The following is a 12,673-nucleotide window of genomic DNA, read 5'->3' as shown; positions in this document are numbered from 1 at the left end:
AATGGAGATTATTTGGGTTTTAGGGTTCTTGATTTCATTTTGGGGGTTGAGGAAAGCAGAATGAGAAGTGGGTGTCTTCTTTATTCAGGTATTTCGGGAAAAAGTATGCCCACGTGGAACTTAACGTTCCATGTCACTAGATAACGGGCCATATCAGCAATTTTTATGAGGGACCAATTGTGATTGCGAACGGAAGGACTAAATTGTCTAAACGATGCACATGCCGTGTTCAATTTGTGTAACAAATATCTTTCAGGGACTTAGTTTCAAAAATTGAATCTTTCAGTGAGCAAATTGTGAGTTTTGTCTCATAAAATCTCCCCGTTGGTGGGCTTCTCCCCAGTCTCCTTGGTCGGCGACGGGAGAGCTTTCCGAGCAGCAGCCCGTTCTCGCTTCCCTTCGGCCTCTACATCACCGTCCGTCCGACGAAGTCGCCAGTCGTGCACTGCCCCTTGACGACCTCTCTGTCTCTCTCTCTCCCCCCAGTCGTGCTCTAACCCTTCTCAGTCTCTCTCTCCCACTTCCCTGGAGAATCGACTAAGTGAAATCCCCCATTTTGGTTCGACCCGTAGTGACATATGAAATAGGGGACGGTATAAATTTAGCAACACTCTTTCCCCCGGATTTGTTCCAACTCTTCACAGCTTCTTCCCACAAGGCCCTCCCTTTACGGGATAGTTTCTCTCTCAGCCCCGACAAGGTGTCCTCCTCAAAATCATCATCAAATTCGACCGGCCTCAGTTCGTTCAGGCCCCTTCTCATCTGAGCTTCCATTGTACGGAGATAGAGGCCTACTCAGCGCACTAAGAACCTGGTCAGCAGTCACGGTATATCTCTGCTTAAGTAACGGGTTTTGTGTCATTGGGTATGATCATGATTGAGGCCCATCACCGACAGCGTGATTAAATATCACTTTCGAGCTCTACTTGGTCGATGTTGCTAATTAGTGCATAATGATTTCATCCGTTGCTGATGTTGCTCTTCAATGTAGTCGTTTTCCTGGTCCTTATTCTCTGCTCTGATAGTGAAATTCTGTATTTTTCGACAAGTCTGTGTGGTGTTCGATGCAGTGTCTCAAAGAGGATGATTGTTTGCATATAGAGCCGGGCAAAATCTTGTGGTCGGGACAAAGAGGATGATTGTTTGCAAAATCTTGTGGTCAGGACAAAGTTAAAAGAGATAACATGATTGTTTTGTCACATTGTTTATGTCAAGAACATCTATAATCGAAAAATCACGTAACTTCTCTGTGAAAAATTAATCAAAATGAAATGTAAAATCCACTAAAGAGAAAGTAATACTCATGTCCCAATAAAGTTAAGAACTTTATCTACGCTGTGCTCCCACAATTTCGTACGCACATAAATATAAAAGAGGAAAGGGAAAGAAAGGGTATATGCCAAGGAAAATTCATGTCTCATTCAGTACATGAGTCCCCCTCTAATCACTACACTGATTCCCCTCCATCTTTATGCAAGATTAGTCTTTGAATAAGAGAAATGAAATTCCAAGAAGTTAGGACACACACAACATAATTTAATTAACCAAGCATCTGTCTGCAAAATCTGCAATAGATAAAGCATCCATACTAGGTTCTCTGTCTCCAGTGATCATGACATTTGTATCCCCAAATTTTGCATCAATCTTGTAGTATCACCTATTGAGCGAGAGTCGCTGTTGCATAAGCTGTTCCTGCAGCACAGACAGTTGGGTCCTTGAATAGAAGGAAATGATGAATATTGAAGTATACTTGACTGGTAAGCCACAGAAACCTTTAGTTGGATAATATAAGTCTAGATCAGTCTTATAACAACTCCATACACGTAACAGAAACATATGAAAATGTCTTGGAGAGTTGACTCAGAGAACCATTATACATCTTGCTTAGGAATCTCCTGCTGCACTTTCTATTGATTCCCTAGCAATCAGTCTTTTTCAACCATTTGCTTTTCTATCCTTTTCTTCTACATCAAAGAATGTCGACATTGTCCTATCAAACTGTCCACCTTCCTTCCCCACCATGGGAAGTCAAGTGTTGGCTACCATCCAAACACTTTGCTACCTTCTTGGCCACAAACTCTCAGCTGTTGAGAATGATGTCAGCCTTTCTCTTGCGTTACAAGTTACTGACATGGAAAGAAAGAGTTAATATTACAACTGAGAACTTCTATGTGTATTAGTAGTAAGCACACAGTTTTTGATACGTGAGCTAGAACTTAAGGCAATGTCTGTAGAAGGCAAGAAAATGTCAAGTTCATCGAGACATATATATTTTAAAAATTGCTTGGATAGTCTGACAAGGCAAGAGGCCGCAACTGATGATTATTAAGTTTCATTGCAGAGAGGAAGAAGCAGCTATGGTGTTTCGTCCATGGAGAAAACTTCTCTCTCCGTCTCCCTTCCGATGCTTTCGGCATCTATCTTCATCTTCTTCTAGAGGATGTCTCAATTCGCCTCCGACTGTTGCTCCTCGCAGGGTCGTTGTTACCGGTAACTATACAGCCATATCATTACTGTACTTGCTCTGCATTACTTTCAGTGTATAATCCGCCATTTGGGCTGCTAGCTTTGATCATGAATAGCTGAGTTAGTCCAAGTTGTGTTCATTCTCACTGCTAAGGTCTCGTTGAATCTTTCATTGCTCAAATCTGTGTTGGTGGGTTGAAGGGTTAGGTGTGGTGACTCCACTGGGCTGTGGGGTGGAGACCACATGGAAGCAACTCATACAGGGGAAATGTGCAATAAGAGCAATATCCCCTGAAGACTTGAAGATGGATGCTTTTGATAGAGATACTCAGTTGTATGTGTTTGAGCAGCTGACCTCAAAAGTCGCTGCAACAGTGCCCAGCGGTGTCAATCCTGGAGAATTTAATGAAGATTTGTGGCTTAATCCTAAAGTAAGCCTCTTTGGCATGATTGATTCGCGCTTGTGCTTCCAGTATTAAGTTCCCTGTTATTTGCTTGTTATTTTTGGCATATCGCTACCATTTAGAAGACAGAATTTTCTGATTCTTATTTAAATTTCTGATATTTTTCCCTTCCTGGTAGAGTTCTGATATTTGAGAAAAAGAGAAAATGATAAGCTTCCCATTTATATCTTAAGTGAGATTTATATATAACATCTGACATACTTTTCGCTTGTCCCTTTAATTGCATCTTTTAGGAGCACCGTGCTATTGCAAGGTTTATAGCTTATGCACTCTGTGCAGCTGATGAAGCTCTGAAAGATGCAAACTGGGCACCCACTGAACCTGAACAGAGAGAAATGACGGTACTTGTTCATTACTCATACGGTAAACTGAGTTCATTTGCTTTATAAATTCTTTGGTGATATATGCTATTTTATTTGAAGAACACCAGGGCGTCTCCATTGGTGGGGGAACTGGAAGCATCAGCGATGTGCTAGATGCTGCTCAGATGATTTGTGCAAAGGTTTGCTTTGTTTCTCACTTTCTGTCTTGGTGAAGCATCATTTATCTTCCACTCAGGCGTTGATGAGATATCTTATGACTTTAGATTTTAGAGACAGTTGTATCTATGATGACTGACGAGTTTCTTTTCTAATTTCAGAGACTTCGTCGGCTTAGTCCATTCTTCATTCCACGGATATTAATAAATATGGCCTCTGGTCATGTGAGCATGAAATATGGTTTCCAGGTGTGTATTCTGAAGGGCCATTTTTGTTGACATCCAACACACTTATATTCTACACCATTTGTTGATTAAGTCTCTGCTTGACCTCTTAATCTTAGTATTGGTACAATCATGTCATTCTTGGGGCGGTCTATTTGTTCGTGATCAACAAAGGAAAAAAATCTCTTTGGATAGGAAATAGCCAATATTTATATCCTAATAAGAACATCAGGAAAATATGAATTTGAGATAGGTAGTTACAACCATGTGAGTGGAGATATAACCGAGCTGGTCACTCTTCCTGGAAAATGGATAAGTTCAATGGAGTTATTATAAGATTGGTTCAGAGATATATTCTTCAACTAAAGTGTGTTTTTTACCAGTTAAGTAGACTTGTGCAGTCGATTCTTTCTCTTGTATTCAGGGACCCAACCATGCTGCAGTGACAGCTTGTGCAACAGGGGCTCATTCAATAGGTGATGCTGCAAGGATGATTCAATTTGGAGATGCAGATGTCATGGTTGCTGGAGGCACAGAATCTAGCATAGATGCCTTATCTATTGCAGGATTTTGCAGGTAGATTTTTGATAGATCGTAGTAAGTTGTACATGTCCGATCTCTGCTTCGGAGTATTGGTCTTTTGATTCCTCTTATTCATAGAAAAAGCTCGCATGAAGATGAAGGGGATCAGAGTAGTGACTGAAAGAGGATTAATGCAGAGAATGAGACATGTTTTCCTAGGCCTGTCCACTTCTTCCCCCTTTTACTAGTAAATGTTTCTAGGAATTTCTTTTGGCTACATAGCATACACAAAGTTTTTAACTTTGTTGGAACTTGGGTGTTACCTTATCGTAATTTTTTTTATTTTTTGTTGGAACTTGGGTGTTACCTTATCGTAATTTAATTTATATTTTATTTCAGTTAATTTTTCACCCAGAACTCACGATAATGAATTGCAGGTCGAGGGCTCTGACTACAAAGTATAATTCTTGCCCACAGGAAGCTTCACGGCCTTTTGATGCAGATCGAGATGGGTTTGTGTGAGTGAAATCACCTACTAGAAAACTGTCTGTTTTAGATTTTCTGTGAATGCATATTCTAGCTTATCATGTCTGTTTTAGATTTTGTGTGACTGCATATTCTATCTTATCATTCTCTTGCAAGCTAATGTCTTTTCCAAAATACAGAATAGGTGAAGGTTCAGGCGTCTTAGTGTTGGAGGTGAGTCATACCTATCTTGTTTTATCGGGGACCTTTACTTACTTTTCTTGTGTTATGCTTCTGCTTTCTTCTAACTGAATTACTGTGTTTCTTAGGAACTTGAGCATGCAAGAAAGCGTGGAGCTAAGATGTATGCTGAATTTCGCGGCTATGGAATGTCTGGTAACATCTGTCAAAAGAGAGAATGAATTAGACTTTCTGCAACCTTATGCTTTTGTTATATTTCTAATCTGTTATTAGTCTTTCTTAGGTGATGCATATCATATAACCCAGCCTCACACCGATGGAAAGGGTGCCATTTTAGCAATGACTCGTGCATTGAAGCAGGTATTTCTATGATCCGATCTTTTCTTGGTTGATGTTCTTTTAATAGTTTTTGCCACATTTATTATTGAAATGGGGATCTTACTCTGTTTCACCCCATTTCTTGCTTTTCGTTTCTCTTTCCTTCTGAATCACCATGACCAGCGTTTTTTTATTATCTGTTTGAATTATTGTTCTGTGCAGTCAAATCTTCATCCTGATCAGGTGGATTATGTAAATGCCCATGCTACATCTACTACTTTGGGTAATCAACTTTCACGTGCGGCTTAATGGGTTCTGGTATGAATGTCTGTTTCATTAGAAGTATATGATAACTTGCGAGATTTTGAAACATTTTATCCAGGTGACGCGATTGAAGCGAAAGCAATCAAAACACTGTTCTCTGACCATGCAATATCGGGTGCTCTCGGTCTCTCCTCCACCAAGGTTAACAGCATTGCATTACTTGTAATTAAAGAATATCTTTTGTCACTGATGAGCATGAATTTCTCTGTAACTATACATATCATAAAAAGAGTTCATTAAATCATCGAGATATTTGTTTTTGGGAAGATTTGGTCTGGACTGATCTTTTCTGGAATGGCATGACAAGTTCAGGGGGCAATTGGCCATCTCCTCGGAGCAGCTGGAGCTGTGGAAGCCATTTTTGCAGTTCTGGCCATAAAAAACGTGAGTGAGTTTGAGAATTTCTTCCCCTACTTTAACTTTTCTAAAGGTGAAATAAAGGAGTTCTCGAAGTCAGATGACCCTATTCCTGAAAACTATTGAACTGTTTTGTGAAATGACTTTTGCAGGGAGTTGCGCCTTTGACACTTAACCTCATGAGACCGGACCCTGTGTTTAGTGATAGGTTCATGCCTTTGACTGCTTCAAGAGAGATGCCAATAGGAGCGGCATTGTCGAACTCTTTTGGCTTTGGAGGGACGAATACGTCCCTTCTATTCACTTCGCCTCCACAAAATTAAACCAGTTTTCAGAGTTCTGGAAAATGTCACTCAGAGCCGAGAAAGACATGGGTACAGCTCTCGCGAACAAGATCTGGAGGAGAATTCAGTGTCATCTCTCCCCATTTTTTCTTTTGTGATTCCATTAATCAGTTTTCGACTTGCATATCTGTTGCTGGATGTGATGATGAGGAGCTACGAGAAGCTGGTAAAGCCTTCATGCCTTACACGTACAGATATGCGAGCCCGTTAGAGGAGGGGCTTTTGAACTCAGAAGACTTGTAGCCATTTCGTGTTTTTAAGATGTTTCTGCTGAGAAAATAGTCAGTGGAATCGACATGTAGGTACGATTCTTTTATTCATAATTTGGGACATTTTTACTTATCTGATTCGGCTTTTCTGGAAAAGAAAGGCTACATTTCTGGGAATGAGACTGCAACTTTTTATGCCACTTGAAAAAAGAACAAAGTAAGTGCGTGTAATTATGTTGAAAACTTGCGAATGCAGTCTCTTTCTCCCCGTTTCCCTCGTACTCAAAAAAAGCGTGATGAAAAGAAACTGACTGTTGCTGATGGCATTGCTCCTTTGGCAGTATGTCTGAGTCTGACTGAGTTTTGATTCATCTTGAGACATCGATGTCGATGCTTTCTTGGAAACGGTACGGATGGACAAGATCGCCAGAAGGGAGTATCTTGGTGAGGTTGACCAAGGCTCGGCTTTCGTAAGACAAGGGAATGGTCTTGTAGCCAAATTACCGGTGGTTTATTGGCGGAATTTTCGAGGGAAAATTAGCAAGAGATTTTCCCTCGATAATTTTCCTAGGTAATCGAAGAAATTTTACTAGTGTTCTTAGCCCAATTTGAGAAAAAAGTTGCATCTAGAGCTAGGCACGTTAGCCGAAGTCGCGCCCATCTTTTTGGACCCATCAACTGAAAGCAGGCGGGTTAGAGTAAAAGGTGGCCTAGATTGAACAAGCTATAGATGATTTTTCTGCCTCGCTAGTGCGAATTTTGGATCTCCTTCTGAACTAGACGGCCATGTCGACAGTCATGGCACCTCTTCCTGAGCAAACTTTTTACACCATTTCAATGGGGTTCTCAAGTAAGCGCGACAAAGGCCGTGTCCATATGATTTCATAGAACGAGATGCCAAGTAATCCTGCCCGAGCTCAAGGACTGAAGCTTCACACGCCCTCACCTGTGTTCCTTTCTCCATTGCAACGTGTTCCCCCTTATGAAGATTCCGGTGAGGCTGGATGCTTGAAAGGGAATGATGTGGAAGTTTTCTAAGGTCTGGACACCGGGGGGCTCCTTGGGTCCTCCTCGTCCAAGTGAAAAGGTTCAGGGAATCCAGGACAAAGCGCTTATTTGGGTCATGAGACCTGAATGGAGGAAATTGACATGGATGCCCCGGGTTTCACAAGGTCATGTGGGCATACAACGGATGAGCAATCAACAGAAGAGAGGAACAATATTTCCTTGTCACGCTTGCTGTTAACTTCCCAGAATCACTACGAGACATTTTGGAAGGTTTCGGATTGGCACCCGCTTCATAGAAGAACTAACGATTCAGCAGCTCGAGGAGGCTTATGGGGTTGGCCTTCACGACTAAGCACATATATGTTTTTTGAAGAACTTGGCCCAGGTTGCATGGAGCACAACAAGGCTCTCCACATTACGTGCAAGTACAAAGATTTTGTTGTAGCCAATGTGATGATTGAGAATGGATCTGACATCAATGTCTGCCCCAGGGGTTGAGTCTCTGTGTATGGGTAGCAGCAAAGGTTTTACCCGAGCCTTGAATGGCGAAGATAAAGAGCCAATAGGAGAAGTCACTCTGCCTATTGAGAAATTTGAGATAGGCCCATGTACTTTCGACGTAACGTTCCAAGTCTCCGACATTCCAAATCCTTTCAATCTATTGCTAGGAGACCCTGACTGCATTCACGCAGCTTGTGCCATTCCATCAAGCCTACACCAGAAGGTGAAGTTTGTGGTCAATGGGAAGGTAATATTACGGTGAACAGCGAAGAGGGTTTTCCATTACTCTAGGGGCATCAGTACCAAATGTCGGCCCTGAGCCAAAAGATAAAAGGGCAAACCGTTTCTGCTCTGAGAAAGCTCGAAGTCAATGCAGAGGCCGTTCACCTCTCCAAATCTGCACGGAGAAAAGCCCGAAAGAAAATAAAGAAGATAGGCAGTATAGCCCTGACTTCAGACCCACCCGCCCCTAAAGAGCCGGTGGACCCGCTGCCTTGCATTACGGAGTCGTCCTCAACTGTGGAGCCTCTCTCCGCGCCTCCTCATTCCAGTTTGTCTCCACCCTGCATCAGCAATCACGAAATTTCGTCAATCAACGTGAATGCCCCTTCTAGTGAACAGGCATTTAGTGATGGGATGTCAAGGGCTCCTCGAACAATGCCTGTCCCCATCAGTCCGTGGAGGGCGGGAATTGCGCTGACTAAGGGGCAGAGTCCTATGCAAGAATGTATTCTACGCATGGTCGGGCCATGGACCTACCTATTTTCGTGACAGGAACTTCGCGCAGTCTTATACCCATTTTTCTTATCCCTTTTTATGTACAGTCACGATGAGTCTTCAAGTGAACCATTAGTTCTTTTCCTATCTTTAACATCTTCTGTAGGGTTGGTAGTTCAGTATCTTTCTGCATGCATCTTCTTTGACATATTCCTTTATCCTAAGGAAAGTTTATCTCTTATTCTAAATGCAGTGGACTGAGTAACGAGATAGAATGAAATGAAACGGAAAAGAATCAATATCTCGTCCTTCCACTTTATTTCATTATTTGATTTCACTTATAAAAGTCGAAGTAGTCATTCCACTATGATGATGACCATTTTTATCAACTTGAGGGAATGACATTCACCGCAAAAGAGTTAATACGTTAAGGAATGTTGATCCCTATCAATTTAATAAATTTTATCAATAAAATGAAGAATATGAACATGCATTGTTGTTGTTTAGAGAAAATCATCTTATTAAATTGGTGTAATTTTCTACTTATATTCCATCATGTTTTCTAAATCAATCCAAAAATCACCATTTTCAGGCAATGATATTACATTTCATTCAATTATGCTCATTCAATTGCGTTCTACTCCATTCCACTGTACCAAAAGGGACCTCGTTCCTGATGCATTATTACAATTACTTGAAGCCAATTGATTCGATTATTATATCAAGAATGTACTAATTAGCCCTTGATATCATACTCAATTCATAAAAACAATACAACGGGTTAAACCCGAAGCAATCACCAGAACGTTCAATATGTGTGCTAAAGAAAAAACTCTCTGCTATTCTCATTCTTTGACTTTTCATTTGCTTGAACTTAGTATTAAATAGGTACATCCCCGCGTGTTGTGTGTGAGGAAATTAACTAACATATAATTTATTCAATATTTATCGAAAATAATTTAGAGAGCCAAGAATATCAAAATAAAGTTCCACATTGCCTAATCAAAATCTCATGTGATAACTAATAACTGATAAAATAATTAATTTTTGGAATCATTGCGAATGTGATATATCATATTATATTTTGAGAATTATGTTTGTTAATATATATATATATATATATGCAATGTAATATATATATATATATATGAAAGCAATGACGAGGTGGAACCGGCCAGATGGTCTTAGAACACTCGGTTTTTTAATGGAATTTTCTCGATTTTTTTAGTTTTTTAAATTTTAAATTATTTGCAATTGTAAAATTATCAATAAAATCTTTCAAAATTATTTTCAATTATAATATTCCATTTTTAAAAAATTAAAATTGCCAAAAAATATGTTGGAGACTAAGCTTATCTTAATTGAAGGCAATATGATCAAATTATTTTTTATTATAAAATCTATGGAAATTATCTTAAAATAATATTATATTTTTTATAGATTAATTCCTAAGCGGGAGACTATGCGTTTTAGGTTGCTGAGTTTCTTGACTAAGACTAAAGTACTTTCTGAATTTAGCTCTAAAAAAAGTTTCTTTCTAGGTTTCATTTTTTATCTTTTATCTTTTCTTTTGTTGCTTTTTATCTGATTTGATGAGGTTAGTGATGTGAGATTGGTGGAACTACTCCATGCAACGCATGGGCTCCACGACTAGTTTGAGTTAAAGGAAAGTAATTGCATATATATTCTTTATTAATACTTCTTTGTTGGATCTTACATTAAAAATAAAATAATTTTTTTTCTCTTCAAATATTAGAGTTGGAAAAAAATAAAAAAAAAATTTCCAAGATGGAATTACATATTTCTAAAAATTTATTTTTCCATACGTCTTAATTCCTAGAAAGAAATCTATTTGTGTTCGGAAAGCATATAATTGCTAATAGTATACAAATTCTCTAGCAATAAGAATATTATTTACTCCAACTCGAAATTTGAAACTTTGTTTAGTTTTATTAGTAGATTATATTTTCTTTACTATCGCTTCTAAATTACTGGTAAATGTTTATGTTGTTTCCTTCAAATTGAGGAGTAATGTTTATAAAGAAAAACAATGAATAATATTTATAATATTATAAGAACTTAAAGTCGATATATGGATGGGTGAATACATGCTATACTTATTATTCAATGGTTGTTAAACATATGTGAGTATTAGGAGGATTATTAAGTATACCCAATAGGAGGATTCAGCATTTTTATATTAATAATAAGATTTTTCATATTTCTTAATGTATTTAAATAACATTAACAAGGGAATTGTAAAAGTTTTTGAAATTTCTAAATATCCTTTTACATTTTCAAGGAGTGATTAATTATTTGAAGAGTAAAAAAACAATGAGCTGGGGTTTGCTTTATGAGTATATTTGGCGCTTTCTCTTTACACTTGTTGGCTTTTTGATAATTTTTTTTTTACTATAGGAATTTTAAGTCTGTGCATTAATGTATAGATAGTTTCTAAAGTAATAAAATTGATTGAAAATATATTTTTGAATGGCAATCTTATTTTAGTAATGAGATTTTCTTTTTCAAATTTCTAAGTGTAGTTAACAATACATGGAAATTATAAAAGCTTTTAAAATTTCTACATGCCTTTTTTCTTTTTCAAGAAGTGATCAATTACTTGAAAAATAAAACACTCAATGTAATAATGAGCTGTGTGTTTCTGTTTTGAGCATACCGATTCTTTGTTCCGGCACTCTTTAGCTTTTAAATATTTATATTTATATTAACTAAGTACATTGCTTGCGCCATGCCCGGCTACACTTACATTGTCGAGATAATTTATAAATTCTGGTGAACTATGTAATATAGCACAACGAGGCACAAGTATTCAAACCTAATTTAATATATTACAACATAAGTTCAAAAAAGATTAACTATGAGGAAAACCTAAATTGGTAGTTAATAAAAATGCATTTTGATGAAAAATAATTGTCATTATATGCACAAAGGGAGAAGGGAGATGGCGATGATTGAATATGAGTGAGTCGCATTGTGTTTGAGAGAACCTGTTTAAAATTTTTTTGCTATATGTATGATTAAATTATTTTAAAAAAAATTTGTATATCTGAAGAACTTCTTATTTTTCAAGAAAATTCTTGATTCCTTTAATACTATGGGAATGATGTGGACACTTGAACAAATATACATTGAATTGAACATAAAAAAAATATGAGATATGTTTCATGTAATAGAATTGAAAAGTCATTCGAATAAGAAGTTGAGAGTTCTATATTTTCGAATATGTGGCCTTCACTACGTTGCTCTTTAGCTTATATATACACACATACATACATATATATATATGTATTAAAATTGATACTTGATGACACCAAATACACAAAAGTACTGAGAATGATTTTAATACTTAATTTTCTATGAAATAGAATGTAACTAGGTTAAGTAATATGTATACTGGGAAGGAATTTACAATATATATGTAACTAGGTTAAGTAATTATTATGAGAAGTTAAACATTAGGGTAATAACTAAATAGTATCAATTTATAGCTTATAGTATATTAAAGAGCTTATAAGCTAATAATTTATGTGAAATATTTCATGTACATAACTATCTGTCTAATTTATAAGGAAATAATCATGAAATCCTATAAATTCAAAATTCTAGCTTTAGTTAACGATACAATAATAATAATACTTTTATGAGGCCGACAGCGATTTTAAAATTAATTAAATAAAATTTAACATAATTTTATGTAATTCCTAATTTCCTAAAATTAGGCATATTCATCATTTAGTGATAATAAAAAAAAGTGATTAGAATCTTTCTTAATATTTTTCTCTCGGTATAGATTCTTTAATTACAACAATTATTATTATTTAGTTTCTAAATGTCGTGCTAAGACGTTTGCTAATATCTCTATTTATCATGATGTAGTCAAATTTATATATGTATACATACAAATATGTATATATATGGATCACATGTAGCTAATTGATGAAATCCAAGGAAGCAATCCAATTTCCCGATACTTTGTAATACCCGCAAATAGAACTGTACGTTACAATTGGAATTTCAACAGCCATATATAGCTTTGTTGATAATTGACGAAGA

General features: G+C 37.2%; 1 protein-coding gene across 1 annotated transcript; it reads left to right on the top strand.

The window, feature by feature from the left end:
- Window positions 1-302: 302 nt before the first annotated feature.
- On the top strand, window positions 303-6,616 carry LOC116209387 (3-oxoacyl-[acyl-carrier-protein] synthase, mitochondrial). Its single transcript, XM_031543014.1, has 15 exons — window positions 303-827; window positions 2,342-2,490; window positions 2,668-2,897; window positions 3,164-3,271; window positions 3,361-3,432; window positions 3,571-3,657; window positions 4,058-4,209; window positions 4,593-4,673; window positions 4,821-4,854; window positions 4,950-5,016; window positions 5,105-5,181; window positions 5,362-5,422; window positions 5,522-5,604; window positions 5,776-5,847; window positions 5,973-6,616. Exons 2-15 carry the CDS (start codon window positions 2,358-2,360, stop codon window positions 6,141-6,143), a joined length of 1,428 nt encoding a protein of 475 aa, XP_031398874.1. The 5' UTR covers window positions 303-827; window positions 2,342-2,357; the 3' UTR covers window positions 6,144-6,616.
- Window positions 6,617-12,673: the final 6,057 nt, after the last annotated feature.

This window comes from Punica granatum, chromosome 5 (assembly GCF_007655135.1).
Source record: "Punica granatum isolate Tunisia-2019 chromosome 5, ASM765513v2, whole genome shotgun sequence".
Taxonomy (NCBI): Eukaryota; Viridiplantae; Streptophyta; class Magnoliopsida; order Myrtales; family Lythraceae; genus Punica; species Punica granatum.
This window is presented reverse-complemented; position numbering and strand designations above follow the sequence as displayed.

Bases quoted from the DNA above. Each gene is read 5' to 3' on its own strand.
- LOC116209387 (XM_031543014.1), top strand. From the start codon at position 2,358: ATGGTGTTTCGTCCATGGAGAAAACTTCTCTCTCCGTCTCCCTTCCGA. The intron at 2,491-2,667 runs GTAACTATACAG...GGTGGGTTGAAG, and splicing joins TCGCAGGGTCGTTGTTACCG to GGTTAGGTGTGGTGACTCCA. The intron at 5,182-5,361 runs GTATTTCTATGA...TGTTCTGTGCAG, and splicing joins TGACTCGTGCATTGAAGCAG to TCAAATCTTCATCCTGATCA.